At 43.1% G+C, this 15199-nt stretch overlaps 1 protein-coding gene across 2 annotated transcripts; it reads left to right on the top strand.

Annotated features, from left to right (window-relative positions):
* The first annotated feature begins 350 nt into the window (after positions 1 to 350).
* Positions 351 to 12596, top strand: LOC143476961 (mastermind-like protein 3). Of its 2 annotated transcripts, none has more exons than XM_076975385.1 (3): positions 351 to 1379; positions 9399 to 9458; positions 9618 to 12596. In XM_076975385.1, the coding sequence occupies exons 1-3, from the start codon at positions 1002 to 1004 to the stop codon at positions 9690 to 9692; spliced, it is 513 nt and encodes a 170-aa protein (XP_076831500.1). In that variant the 5' UTR covers positions 351 to 1001; the 3' UTR covers positions 9693 to 12596. The 2 variants fall into 2 exon arrangements, with proteins under 2 accessions (XP_076831500.1, XP_076831501.1); XM_076975386.1 differs by having other exon boundaries at positions 353 to 1379; positions 9614 to 12596.
* Positions 12597 to 15199: the final 2603 nt, after the last annotated feature.

The following is a 15199-nucleotide window of genomic DNA, read 5'->3' as shown; positions in this document are numbered from 1 at the left end:
TATAAATATGTAAAACACCACGTCACATGCATTAGTAGCACACTGCCCATCTATATACACTGTAGATCAGAGAAAAGTTTCCAAATCACTTTCCAAAGTGCTTACAGAAATACAGAAAGCTTATTTTATTGACTGATATTTATACATTGCTATGTGTACAATTTTTATTTTTATTCTCACATTAATTTACTGCGAGTTTATATCCACGGCAGAATCGGCTTCGTTGTTCCAAGTAGCCCGCTTTCTCGGCTCGCCTTCTTTAGTAAATCGCGAGTCCTCATCCGTGGGACTATATTCCGCACCGTGTTTTGCGCGGAGCTGACGGGCTGCTCACAGGCCGGTGGCTGGTTTTTGCTCGGCTGTTGTCCTGATATCACTCCGCTAGCATGGAGGAGGGGAGTACTTGATTATTGTGATGGTGGCAGCTGCTGCTAGCGACGAACACATTAACGTCTGTAGGATTTCCTTTCGCGTACCCCTCAACGGACAGGACTTTTTGAACTGCACGGCTCGTTCACGCTTGGGGATTTTTTACCGACCAAACTAATGAAATGCAAGTTCACGAAACTAACTCCGGAGCCCGTTCGCTGCAGATGGCAAAACTTTTTTCGAAAGGACAACACAATAAAACGACGGGCTCGCAGCGGCGGGTGTTGTGATGGTCGCGAGTAACATCCGGATGTTTGATGGGGCGCTAGCGGCGAGAGAGTAGCCTTGTGGCGGGGGAAGACGGCGCGCTGACCCGCTCGCCTCTTTTACTCCTTCACTTTGTGACATTGTTTCCAGCTTCGCTAGGTCGGTGTTTGAACAACATTGAATGGTTGACACGGTGATATTCCCGCAGGAGGGAAGCTGCCACCACCGTGTGTTTGTAGTCATTTGAGTCCCACACACACACTCTCTCCGTCTGGCGAACCGGACTTCAGACCCAGTTTGGAGCGGGAGAAGGAGCAAGGGGGCTTTGACAAAGTTCTTCCCAAATACTGTGTAGCCAGGCACAGATGATGGGGGATTTTGCCGGCCCCGCTGCCGCGAACGGCGGCAGCATTTGCATTAATAACAGTACCGTAAACCTAAACACTGGCATGAGTGCGAGTAACAGCACCGCCAACAGCAGTGCGGGCGTCCCGAAGCACAGCACCGTGGTGGAGCGGCTCCGCCAGCGGATCGAGGGCTGCCGGCGGCACCATGTCACCTGTGAGAGCCGATACCAGCAAGCCCACGCCGAGCAGCTGGAGCTGGAGCGGCGGGACACCGCCAGTCTGTACCAGCGCAGCCTGGAGCAGAGGGTGAAGAAACCCGCCGGCAGCAAGCAAAACAAGCAGCAGGACCCAGACTCGGCCGCTGGTGCCGAACAGCGGAACCACACGCTCATAGCGGTAAATGTGCACACCGACGGGGCGCTTCACCTCTCGGCACCGGGAGACCCGGTGGTGTGTGTTAACGGGGCGAACGTGCGCAGCGGTAGAGGGAAATGTGGGGGGAACCGACCGTGTTTGGACCGCTTAAGCTTGTACAGCATGCACGAACTTTGGCTCGGGCACGGAGATCTAGTTAGCGAACAGTTTCGGAAATGGCAGGTCGGAACTTCCTAACTTGCTGGGAAACGTTCACGGTGCACTTTCAGCGTCTCGAACTGCGAGTTTCTCCCCTTGACACATTTTGGATCAGTTGCGGGATGCGTGAGTTTAATAGTTTTGGTGGTAGTTCTGCCCAACTCGCGAATGCTTTTGGTACTTTTCTCCAAGTGCCACTTCAAAGTTGTGTAGCCACACACAGTTGGTGATGTCATGAGTGTGATCTCCACCTACACACCACTAGTGATGTCCTCCAGCTCACCAACATGTTCTGGCCAATATTTCTGTAGACAAGTTGCGCTTTGCGCTCGGAAACGTTCATATTTACATTTGCCATAAACGTTTGGACGTTTATCGGCCTCGTCGGTTCTGATGGTTCCGTTTCGTTTGTGGCTCTTCGTGGGTTTTTGGAAAAGCTAGCTAGCTATCGTTTATTTGATGGGCTGCCTGTGTTTGGTATTTGCTTTAATCGCCTGACATGTAGTCTAATCGTGTTTTTGCTGGTTTTAGATGTTGTCCCGCTGTCTTAAATGTGTGGTGAGTCGATAGATCAGAACGACGGATGGGTCCATAGGTGGAAGGGGGGGGGAGAGGTTATGGGCCAGATTTTTAGACTGCTTGCACCTCCGAATCGTAGTGATCCGTCTCGTTCTCCTAATAACCGAAATAATCGCGACTATGCGACTCCTTGTACCGATTAATCCCCGTAATCGTTTCGATCGGAAAGATCCGCGCGCGTTTATTCTCATTTAAATATTTAGTAAAGTTGCGTGCGGTTACGACCCGGGGGCTCGATGATCTTTTGTTCAGAACGATTCTCTCACTATATGGCACGTTGAATGTTATTTAAAACGATATTTCGTTTGCTTCGCCGAATCCTGCCGTCGTCCCTTTGGTTTAAAACTTGCCTTTTGCGTTGTGGTGGTCGGTCCCTCTTTGAAATGCTAAGTGATTCTCATGGGCTCGGAGTCTCAGGACGACATTAGCTAGATGTTCGCCGAGCTGTTAGCGAGTCGGTGGCGATGCTAATAGGAGGAGACCTCCCTCCGCGCAATGTGGACATTACATTGAGCCGGCCATTAACTGGTGGGGAACAAATGCTTCAAATTGAAGGGATTACGGCTTAAAGAGACAGTAGCCCCCGCCGAGGGCTCGTCTTCCTCTGGTCTAGCTGCTGCACGGCAGCTAGGTGGCTGTACGAAGTCGGTTTAACGTCGTAATCTGCAGTTTCGCGTCGCAAAACCACACGGCCGTCAATTGAAAAGAGAAATAACCACACGTTCTTGTTACGAATTTGGTCTCATCTCGTCTTGCTCTCGTATTATGCACTCGAAGAAACAATTATCGTAGAGTTTCATAGCCTGTAATAGAATAAGCGAGAGCAGTGAGACCATTCACCTTCTGAACACCTTTAATCCTTCTGGTGCTGCCCTACATTAGTCTAGTGTAGTGGCATATTGAACCGTTCAAGAAGAAAAGTGTTTCTTTGAAGGATGAAGCATGTGGAAATCGTCTCTCCCGAACTTGCGAGACGAGTAAAGGTTGGATTCCGTTGGGATCTAGTGATTGTAGTGGACATGAAAGCAGTTTGACATGAATCTACATGAACCTGCTGTTGTAAACATTGTTAAATTAGTTCTCTGTGTGAGTTAGAGAGAGTAGGCTAAGTACAGGTAGGGAGGTGGTTATCGTCTTTTAGTGTGGAATGATTATGGGCGTTTGCATGGTCAGATGCACACAGTCCTATAAAATGGTTTTGTGTTCCTGGCTTTCACACGCAAGCAGAACTTTCAGAAGTTTCCATCGGTTCTCCAAGCAGTTACAGGGTCACTGCCACGATGTAAACACATATGAGTGTAGGATAAAGGATGTATGGGGAGTCGTCATATCTTTTATAATCAGGAGAAAAAATTATGGGCCCTTTGGAACTGTTTGCAGTTTTTTCACACTTCACTCCATGTAGCCTCATAATAAAATAAAATAAAACAGTATTTTTATTAAACAAATAGTTTGAACACTCAAGGTCATTGATGGGAAAAAGTATATGACCTTTACACCCTTCTGAACAAACCTGTATTAGCGCACACACGTTTTTTGCCTTGCTAATGGCCTGCTTCAAATCATGGCATGATTTTTACTGGTGTTGAATTTAAGATCGTGATGTGTTAATTGTAATAGGCATCCTATAAAAATATAATTCTACTTCATCACACTTCACAGCTGGCATAAAGTTTTGGTATTTAGTGTTTTAACACAATGAAGTTGCTGTAGTTTTGAGGAACATGTATCTTTGAGAATTTGAGGTTGGTGGTAATTTTTGTGCATGTAATTCATTAATTGATTTGTGTGTGCACGTGTGTGTTTTAGACTACTTGTTTCCTTCTGTGGACTTCGGTATCTTATAGGGTACTCTGTATCTTTTAGGGTACTCGGTACCTGTTAGGTTAGACTCATGAACATGGGCATTATCAAGTGCATGAAAGGCCAAGAGATGAGCAGTGCTGCTGAGGCTTCTGTTGCTGAGCGTTCTACCTGACTGCGAAGTGTGAGCAACTTTGGGAAGTGATTTTGTAACCCTTTGAGCTTCAGTTGTTTGAAAATGCAATATTGCACTGTAAGAGGAATAATTTTTTCTTCTTATTATTAAATGGCAGAGAAAGTCATAAACCCAACTCCAAATGCATTGTGTCATCATTAGGTAAAGCCATTAACCTAGAGATCTATGGTTGTTTTTTCACTTATCATTTTCATTCATGTCCTTTTGTTTATAAATCATTTCTTCAGCAAAGTTTGGAAAATGCTGTTTGCTACATAAGAATATATTATGACTTTAGATCACCTTTTTGTAGCCATTCATGCTGGTATCCAGAAAGACCCAAAATGTTTACAGCTCTTCATTCTTACGACTGTAGTCTTTCTGCTCTTCATGGATTCAACTTCTGTACTCCTTCCAGCAGGTTCTGCTCCTTGGCCTTCAGTACAAGTGGTTTCTGGAGAGCAGCCCTGCCACAAATTCGAGCTTTGTGGATCTCGAGCCATGCGGGTTTTATCGAGGCTGGAACACTAAGGTGTTGGTTCGCTTCTGTGGTCACACTTGGAGTTGTAGATTTGTTGTGTTCCTGTTAAGTGTCTGTTGCTGTTGGTGAACTTTGGCATGCAGCCACCGTTCCTCTTTTTTGTAGGTTGTCTGTGTTTGACACATACTGTCGTGATTTTCGAGACCGTTCTCCTTGATGCGTTGAATAGTTTTGCATTTTTTTTGCTAACTCTTCACTATGTCTTATGTTGCTATGAGAATTCAGGTGTAAAAGTACTGATTGTCAGACCTGTTTATAGCTGACACATACTGCTAATTGGCGTCCAACCTGATACTCCTCACCTTTGTTAGGAATTTGACTCTTCAGAGATAAAGTCTTTGATCATGTGGCATTGCTGTAATTTTGTCCAGCCCGAGTGAGCTGGTGAGTCAGTGAGTATAAGTGTTGAAGTCTACACTGCGTGACTGTGTGTGAGTGTGTGTCACAGTGAACTTTATGGCAAATGACTAACAGAAAAGTATGTTGGATCTTGCTGTTAGGTGCTGTGTGTGGCCTGTGGACCGTTTACATCTGCTGTAGTGACGTGAAGGATGTTTCAGCGGGCTTTATCGTTCGCAAGTTAGGAGGAGTTTAGCTGGTCTTATCAACGACAGGGCTGCCAGACTCTTGGAATGAAAAACAAATGATTTGTTTCTTTCTTGCGGTGCCCTTTTAGGCGTGTGTGTGTGTGTGTGTGTGTGTGCGTGCGCGCGCGCGCGCGTGTGTGCGCATGAGTGTGCACAGATGAGTGTGAGGGTGAACGTGTGTTTGTGTGTGTCTGCCTGTATGTGTGTATAAATGTCTGTGTGGGTGAGTGAGTGTGTGTGTGTGTGTGTGGGAATATGTGAGGCAGTCTGTGTGTGTGAGGAGGACTGAGTTTGGGAGCATGGGGGTAGTGTGTGATGTGAGCAGGTGTGTGAACACATGAGTGTGTGTGTGTATGAGAGAGAGAGAGAGAGATGGTTCCAACTAAAGCAGCACTCGTGGTATCACATTGTTTTGCAGTGTCTGGGACCAGTGCCCAGGATCTAAATTTAACTCCTGAGTTGGCAGTGTCACGCAAGTACTGTGACGTCAGAGACTCCAAAAGCACAGCTACCACTGTGTACAGCATGTTTTTGTTTGGGGTGTGTGTTTGTGTGCGTGTGTGTTTGTGTGTGTGTTGTAATAGAGAGGGATGGTGTTTAGTGGTCATAGGATCGACAGCCATTTATTTAACTTTAACTTGTTTATTTCATGAATGTGGGAGCTGAAACTGAAAGATTTGCACTTTGGAAACTGAAAGTATTTTTCTGCATTTTCCGATTTATTTATTTATTTTTTGTTTTTGGTGTTTGCAGTGGTTTGTGGTATTTCATTCAAAAATTGCAACCCTTTCACAGTTTCACAGTCCTCTGCACAAAAAGCTACAGGCCCTCCCATCACCCATTTACCCTCTACCCCATGGCTCCACCCACGGTTCCTCTGTACACCTTGGCCCTGCCCATCGCCCCACCGTACCTCTCTGCTCCGCCCATCGCCCGTACGTACCCTGTGACTCCACCCATCGTCCTTCTGTACCCTTCAGCTCCACCCATCCTCCTCCGTTATACCTTTCAGCTCCAGCCATGTCCTCAGTAACATTCTGCTCCAACCATTACTCCTCAGTACCTCTCCTCCTGCCAGAGGGAGCACTGATTACCCACTTTATAAAAAAACCTTTTGGCACATGTTCATAATTCAACATAGGGGTTGCTAGTTAATCCATCCTTGAGTTACACACAGCACTCCAGTGTGTTGGTTCATCAGATTTTTGGCTGTATTCCAGGCTGCTGATAAGCAACTCTGTGCATGAACTCGAGTCATAGCTGTTCCTGCAGCCCCCCGCTGCCCCCTTCTCCCTACTGTATCTCTCTGAAGGGGAGGCTTCTCATTCGTGTCCTCCTGCACAAAGCACTCTATGAGAGCCGCTAAGCCAAAGAATACGCCTTTTCTTCTTTTCCTCTTTCTCCTTTTTCTGTGGAGAAGAAAGGGAGGAGAGGTTGCGTACTTCCTCGTGTGGGCCACTCATCGAGTGCCTCTGTGAAGGCCTACTGCATAATCTGCCCTACTTTCTATCTGTAGCAACCCTTAACAACTGACCTAAGATCAGCTGAACAAACCGTGCTCGTGTTGGATTCAAGGCTTGGCGATGAACAGAAACTGTTCTCCAGTCAACTTTTGTGTGGTAATGTCACTGAACCCTTGCGGGTACTGGAGAGGGGAGGCAGCAGCCATGCAAGTCCCCTTTACAGACATGTGTGTATGTAAACAGGCAGGTGCATACGCACACACCATGTCTTTTCTTCCCTAGCAATATATTGCATATTCATAATTTTCACAACATAATTACAGCACGTTACAGAGAACGAACTCCATATTTCTGGTCAACAGTTGGCATCTTTGTGTGCATGTGTGTGTATATGCTAGGGTTGCAACGGTATGAGATTTTCACGGTATGATAACCGTCTCAGAAAATACCGCGGTATCACGGTTATCACGGTATCACAGTTAGTTTGTATATTATTAAAAGATACACTGACCCTTAAAGAAATTACAAGTTTTTTTTGTTCAATTAACTATTTATTGTAGAAACCTGGAACTATTGTATACAAAATGTCTCCTTTAAAAAAATAAGCTGTACACATGTTTAAATAAATACTGCAAAATTAGATAAACCTAAATCATGGATTTCAGTACAATTATTTAAGTTTAAATTATTTAATATCTGATAAACTCAACCTGGGTCAGTGTCTGATCAACAACTGTTGTAAACGTCCGTTGTACTGCCAAGTTAGAATATAACCAGATACTGCAGAAAGAGAGGATTTATTTCTGACATGACCCTCACAATAGAGATTTCTATTTTAAGGCTTTCACACCGAGTCTGGTTTTAACATATGAAAAACAGGCACGTAAAATTTTGAAAATGAACGCATGTAAATTAATGGCATCTTTCACATCCAGTGAAAGCAAGGACCTTAAAAATCTATGGATTTACACTTTCACTAGTGACCGTAGCGCGCGACTCGGCACAGTTCTTTTGTATTACGTTAACAGAGCCTCTTGTAATTCCAGGACGAAACACGAGAGAACGTGAAGACGTTAAGACTGGGCGTTTTGAAAATAAACAACCATTAAATAATTTAATAAAAAGCGAATTATTTTGAGTATATGTATAAATATTTAACTTAATTAAGTTTAAGGTGCTGGGAAATATTGAAACGGACCTTTAAAGTTACGTACAAGTGCTTTAATTCCACCTTATAAAGGTGTATGAACCCTGCAAACATGACTTTGTTCATTGCGCTGAGGCGCGACGCGCGCAAAGTTACAAAATTCGAGACGTGCACGACCTCGCGAATCGACAGCGCGCGAGACCCGCGCTCACCGGCGGAGCCACCGCGATTACGTCATTTTCGCCGCTGATTTTAGTTAAGCTTTTTTTTTGTTAAAAAATTTGTTAAGTCTAATGCACTTTCTGCCATTCTCACTGCTGTGTGCTTAGTAGCTGAACCGGAGCGGAGTTGCGCATGCGCGGGTCAGTTTCTCCGCTGGCTTGCTTTTTACCGGTAATAAGCAAACGCACACGGTATGATAACCGTGCATTTTAATACCGTGGTATACCGTGAAACCGGTTACCGCTGCAACCCTAGTATATGCTAGACATTAATATAGGAAAGTGTGTCTGCATGTGTGTGTGTGTGTGTGTGTGTGTGTGTTAGCTCTTGGACGAGGCAGTTTTGTTGTAGCCTTGTTTCTATTTACTCGTCACCAATTTCTTTCTTGTTTGCAAACACGTAAAAAAAAAAATCAGAAAATAAGCACAAATGGAGAAGACCCTAGCTGAACAGCCTGGGACATTTGCATTTCCTGACAACCTCATATGTCTAACACGTCCATCAGTGAGTGGCGGATGGGCTCTATTTGCATGTGAACAGCTTCCTGGGTGATGACAAACGTGAGGGCGGAGTTTCCTGCCAATATCAGGTCTTTATCACCATTATCTGAATGATTGTGAGGAAAATATGTAATTGCAGTTTTACCGACCAATATGGCTGTTTTAATAACTGCAAAATTACAAAGTTGCTTCATCAGCTAAAATGGCAAACCATTGCTGGTTATTGTTATTTAAGCATCGTAATAGAACTTCATGTTAGTAATAAAATGGCAGAGCTTACAGTTGGAAAATGAAAAAGTTTCTAAACCGATTTCGGTAATAAATCGATGAATTATTGAATCTTAGGATTTTCATGTGTTTTTCTGTAGATTTACCATGTTTGCCACAGCACACATTCCAAGCCATTTACATTGTGTAGTTTTATTATAGCTCAAACCCAGTAGTGCAGTTTTTTAAAACAGGTTTTGAACCCTGAACATAAATATTTAGGCCCACCTCTTGCAGAGGGAGTGTAAGAATTGGTTTGTTCATGGCTGTGCGACTGTTGACGGGTTTTGGTGCGTTGTTGTGCTCAGAGTTCTTGTTGTTGTTTGTGAATGGTTTAAAGGAAGAAGTGTTTCTATTAGTGTAGCAGTGTGAAGAGCAGACTACCTGTCACTACAGTGAGTTGCAGAAAAATAGGTCAACAAACAATAAAACAAGTAGTAAGTATTCACATATTTAAACTGCCTGTGATAATTCGGAGAATTATTTGTATATGAAGCATACACATTGTTACAGTTGCTTTTTTTTTCTTCTTGTTTTCAACTGTTTGTCCATTTTCAGATGTTCATTCCTTGTCTGACTGGACGTATGGACACGCACAATGTCTCTGAATGCCTAGCGGTAAGAGAAGCAGGCATTGCTAAACCTGGATGGTGCTCTGGAGGAGCTCCTCTGTGCTCCTCTTTACATTTTGGTCTCCGGGCCTCTCGTTTACCTGATCTTCTATCTCCCTTCCTGCGATGTGTCCTCTCTGTCCTGCTACCTTTGCTTTAAAGCTAGGTCTCTGCTGCTAGTGGAATTGTGTGTCTATTGGCATTCTCCCCATTCGTGTCCTTTGAAGGCAACCTGTTGTAGTACAGTAGTCAATATGAGCCAAATGTGAACTTGGAAACCCCAGCTGAAGTCTGTCTACTCTTGCTGAAGTCTTCTTGAGCCAGGTACATATGCACCAGTTTGCACAGGCACATTCATGGCACAGTTGACTCAGAAAAAATGGAAATATTTTTACAAACCACAGACAATGAAAAGTTACCATTTCTGGAATGGAAGTATGTGCACTGAAAAGTAACACTTTCTTGAGGTTTCCACAGGTGTGTGTGTGTGTGTATATACAAAGAAATATCCTAGTTTCTAGGAAATATTCCCAAAGAGGAAGATCTAAGATGGCCTAACCTGAGGATCTGGAAGTGACAGTAGTTATTGCTGAAAGTAGTCAGGAGCAAAGATAATTGGCCACACCGTAAAAACTCTTTTGGTTATCAGTGGTACTCCAAACACTAGTGTGGACAGTGATGACCTTTAATCTGTTACTGATCTGGAAGAAATGCACGTCCAGCAATACTTTTATGGGACAGCATTATGATGAGAATAAATATATCTGTGGAAGCTATGAATGTAATGTCAAACTCAACAGTTCTGAAATATGGACATTGTTAAATGAAGTTACCATTTTGCCAGCATGGCAAAAAAATAAACATCCAATCAAGGTAGGAGTGTGGCACCTGCTGATTCAAGAGAGATCCATCCTTCATCAAAGGATATGAAGACTGAATAAATGGCATTCTTACAAAGGGATATTCCCATCATGACCGATGTTTCACCAGGTACAAGTCACAGAAGATATAATCATCCTGAGCATTTGTGGCACAGTGGTGTCCACTAAAGACCTTTTGTGGCTGGCCATGCTTCATTTGGTTTACTAAATACATTTAATCTTGATGATCAAGAGTACTGTGAGAACGTTACTGACCGTATCATAAGAAACCTATTCTGACAATTGCCTGAAGTTGACAAACACTGTAGGGCGAGCTTTTTCTCCGTGCAAACAACTCGCAGAGATGCGTGCCAAAAGTGGTTTCAGACTCCGTAAATTGGTGTGTAGTCGGTGTTGAGTGCTCCCATAGCCTGTTCTTTCTCAGGGATTTCAGCAAGCAAAGACCCTAGATCTTGACAGAGATGAGCTACCCATGGAAAGGGAACATGGCCTTCAATGGCACATTCAGCATGTTGCTTTTACTTTCCATCAAACCACAGTGGCTAACAAAACAAGGCAGCACCAGTCATTATACCAGCCAAGCAGATCCTGCTTGGCTTAAGTGATTCAGTTGAGGTGAAAATGGTTTTGATACAGCGTCATACCTTTGGCTGGTTAACAACAGAATAGAGGCACATACGCCATGTCATGGATGTTAATGAAGCAGCTTACCAGCTAACACAAGACGGAAGGAAAGCTGGAAGCTACGGCTGGTCCTCTGTATAAACTTGATCTTGTGGTTGAAAATGGTTTTCCACAGTTGGAGGTAGACTGAGCAAGTCGGACTTCCCATGAGGAGCAAAATATCCTGTAATTCTAACATGGAACAGCCAAATCTCAAAAGTCATTCTTACATCAATGAGCCAATGGGTCATAGAGGATAAACTACATGCTCTCTGCTGTTCATCATTTCCTGGTTTCTTGTGCTTTACCCTGAACCATCATCAGAGAATTCATAAAGACAAGCCATGTGAATGGAAAAATAGCAAACCTGCCATCAGACAATAATTTCTGTAGATTGATCAATGTTTGAATAAATTACTTGGGACCAGTTGAAGTAAGAAAAAAAACCCAAAACACACACCTGGATGGGCCATGGTTAAGAAAAGGTGTAATTGACCTGTTTTTCTTGCTATGCACTACATTTGGAATTGATGTGCACATGCACAACGATTCCCATATCAATGGCATTAGAATATTTGCATGTAGAAGGAGCCAGGTCAAAGTAACAGTGTGAAAATGTAACCAACTTTGAGAGTTCAACTGTCTGTGAACTGAACCAAACCATGAAAGAGGTAAATCAAGATAAAATCAGTCATTTATGTGAGATGGAATAAAAGTGGACTTTTAAGCCCCCACCCCACCCCTTTTACACAGCCAATCACAGTGGTGTTCACGAGCTGTTCCTGCAGAAAAAAGGAGCAAAAGGCACCAAGGTTTGATAGTTTGTGACCATGTTTGTAGTGGATGATTCTGCACCCCCCAAAAACTGACCAATTAAATGCAACATTGATGCAACAAAGAATATAAAGGCATTTGTATAGTGTGTTTGCTCTTTATAGTTCATTTGTTTTCATTTTTACACATATTTGTTTTTAAATCAGAGTAATCAGGCTCTGGACTGACTCTTTAAAATGAACTGTTAGCCCAGGCAATGATCACTGCATGGAAACTATAAAGTCTGTAAAAGGTATAAAGAGATTGTGAACTGATATGCAAAAAATTTCAAATTACCATTATTAATGGTCTTTGCCTTTGAAGGCTTCTGAAAATTGGTGGGCATTGATCATTTTGTGAATACAATTTTTTTTCTTTTTTTGCAGCTGACTTACAATTAATCCCATCATAAGGGATGATATGTTGTAGTCATATGGTCTAAGGTTAGAAGCATCCTTTTCATTAAATGTTATGTTTATTACATATTTATATCATGCTATTTATATTCCTGTTATTTTTGTTGTGCAGAGTTGGGGGGGGGGGCAGTCCCCTTAGCCTCAGGTCACCTTAAGTATGCAGAAACGTCCATTTACATACATGTTCCATTCCTCTTGACCATTCCCACTTGACGTTGCACTTTTGCTTTGGAACGCGCTTCGGTTTTGTTATAAATGTTTTGGAACAATAAACAAAAAAACTGCTAAAACTTGGCCTCTATGAAGTGGACACAGATGCAAATACCACGGATACTACGCCGTTTTTAAGCTGTTTGATCGTTTTAGCATCCTCCTGTGTTTCTTCTTCTGACACCAATTAAACACATCCACCAATGAGGCGGTCACATGGCAAGCCCAGATGTTTGTTGAAGAGCATGGACCCGAAATTTGTGGTGTCCAGGGTCCAATCTTTCTTTTAAGTATCTGTCCCCCCCACCCCCTTTGAGCCCAAACTACTGTTTTCCTATAAAGGCACTTGATCTAAATAGCAAAAAAAAAACAAGCCACAGCATCATGTTTCATGATTTGAAGCAAAAAAAAAAGAGTCTCATTCAGGGGCCATACAATCACACTGACCAAAACAGGAACAGGACATGAAACGGCCTTTTCTTCAACCTGACATCAGACTCTGATTTAAGAATTTGGGGGGCTTCTACCAACCTGTATTTCATCTGTCCCACTCCATCTGGCCTCACCAGATTCACTGCTTTCAACCGACTAGCTCATGTAAACAACTAAATTCATGCAATCGTCAAGCACTACAGTCTAAAATCAGTTTTTTATTAAGTTTCTCATGTCCGAGTGCACGTTCCGTCATTTTCACAGCTTACCTTTCCTTCAGTAGTGCAGAAAGCTCCTAATAGCAGATCCTCCCCCTTCTGTTTCCCCAGTGCATTCCAGCAGCAGTTGGAGTTTGTTGTGCTAACACTTCATTGCTTTTTGCACTGAGCTGATCTAGACCTACTGGCAGCTGCTAATGTGATGGTTAAAATGAAAAACTAAATAAATAACAAACTAGCAGTTCTAGCTAGCCCATACTAATGGGTTTGCAAGAAATTTACAGTCTTCCTTTTTGCAGCTGACAGCACATTTTTAGAGTTAAGGCACATAGTTCTTGAAACCATATTGTCATTATTTTTGCTTTCATTAATTATGTAAAATGTATACTTTTAAGTAGTCCTAAGATTCAGTCACATACAGCGTGATGAAATGAGTACCTGCATGACCTCTAAGAATGATGTCGACAGCTTGGCTGGAGCCAGATCCACCACCCAGAGGTTCAACAGTGTATAATTAACTCCTTTGGATACAATCACAGGCCTTGTGTGTGCGTGTGTTTTTTTTTTTTTTTTTTTTTTACTTAATTGGACAGAAATCAGCAGCAGTGAGTCAGATCAACACTAAACATGAGGCACATGTTTGGCATCACACACTGATGATGCTTTGAAGTTTTGACCCTGACTGGCCAGCATTGGTTGCTGTGATGCACCATCAGATTTTAAACCTTTACAAATCACATAGCTTTGTGCAAGGTGGACACAAATAAGCTCATTTCATAGGTTTGGCAATTAACAAACCATGCAGCTGTCACGTCAGAAAAATAGAACTGACGTAAAAGAGCATCTACGTGCTAATACTTTGGTTACTGAACTTAAGCTGTACAGGCTCCTGCAAGTACGGCAGTCCAGCAAAATACGGTCTGCAGTAACGTGCAAAATGCAGTTTCTCCATGACCGATTCTAGCAAACATTTTTTCAAATTTTACAGGTCCCGCTAGTAACTGAGATCTAGCGAACTAATGTTATATGTAGACCTCAGATTTTGCAGGTTATTGGCTGACACACAAGGCCTTGTGCCTACTGCGCAAAATGATATACATGCTTGAACCCGGAATTACCTCTTGCTCTATTTGAAATTGTTTATGGTCAAAACAATCGTTGCTGTTAGTTTAGGGAAAGAGTATATGATAAATATAGCTATTCCACCTAGCTAGTGAAGTTCCTTCTGCTGGATCGGCCTGCACCTGGACACCGCTGTTTCTGTTCACGTGCTGAATCTGACGTCGCAGCTTCGTTGTGCAACGCATGAAGTCCACTTCCTCGGCAACGAGCCACACATCCTCACTGCACTCTTTCTGGATGTGTAGTTTGATTTTGATGATGTACTTTACATGTTATTTATTTATTTTTATCGCAAATAAAAAGGGCCGGGCAAAAGCGTGCTTTCTTTTTTTCCCCTTATAGTGGAGGTGCATGTGATCCACATGATCCGTCGCTGACGCACCTGCGTTGAGAGGTGCTAATATAATGGATCGGGAGACCAAGCCCAGCCTGGAAGGCAGCAGACCTGTGTAGTTCTGAGAAGTTCCAGATTCAGCTCTTTGAGGGCTGTGTGAGAAACACGCAGGACTAAAATGACCCAGTTTGGTGCTTCTTTGTAAGACATGTGACCACCTCTGGAGGCAAAAGAATGATTAATTAGTCATTTTTTGCTGAACTGTCTTTTTAGAAGGTGTCATTGTGAGTGACCTTAGGTGTAGTGTGGTTCTGAGTGAGAGGAATTAGCCTTCATTTCTCTTCCCTTACTGCAAACGTTGGTTTAGCTTTGAATACTTGCAGTTCATGGTATGGGCCTTGTTTTTCAAAAAGCATAGTCCACTGAACAAAAGTGACCTTTCCTAATCACCGTTTCTGGAGCTAAAGCAGAAAATTGGAAGTGGCCTACCTGACATCAGCACTAGTGTAGTGTAGTGTGTTTACAGGGGTGTGGTCTTGTTCACCGTGCCTTCGTGTTTATTTGACTGGCTGGAAGAAAATGACTTGCTATTGAAACATGCTGACCTTTCCTCCAGAATGGCACAGCTGATTCCGGTTTGGTGATGTGATGCAGCACTA

Source organism: Brachyhypopomus gauderio, chromosome 15, assembly GCF_052324685.1.
Source record: "Brachyhypopomus gauderio isolate BG-103 chromosome 15, BGAUD_0.2, whole genome shotgun sequence".
In the NCBI taxonomy this organism is placed as follows: Eukaryota; Metazoa; Chordata; class Actinopteri; order Gymnotiformes; family Hypopomidae; genus Brachyhypopomus; species Brachyhypopomus gauderio.
The sequence above is the reverse complement of the archived record's forward strand: the minus strand, read 5'-3'. Positions and strand labels throughout refer to the sequence as shown.

What these genes read in the sequence shown, in the direction of transcription:
- LOC143476961 (XM_076975385.1), top strand. Translation starts at nt 1,002, where the DNA reads ATGATGGGGGATTTTGCCGGCCCCGCTGCCGCGAACGGCGGCAGCATT. An exon ending in GGAACCACACGCTCATAGCG is followed by an intron (nt 1,380 to 9,398) that starts GTAAATGTGCAC and finishes GTCCATTTTCAG; the next exon opens with ATGTTCATTCCTTGTCTGAC. An exon ending in ATGTCTCTGAATGCCTAGCG is followed by an intron (nt 9,459 to 9,617) that starts GTAAGAGAAGCA and finishes CTTTAAAGCTAG; the next exon opens with GTCTCTGCTGCTAGTGGAAT.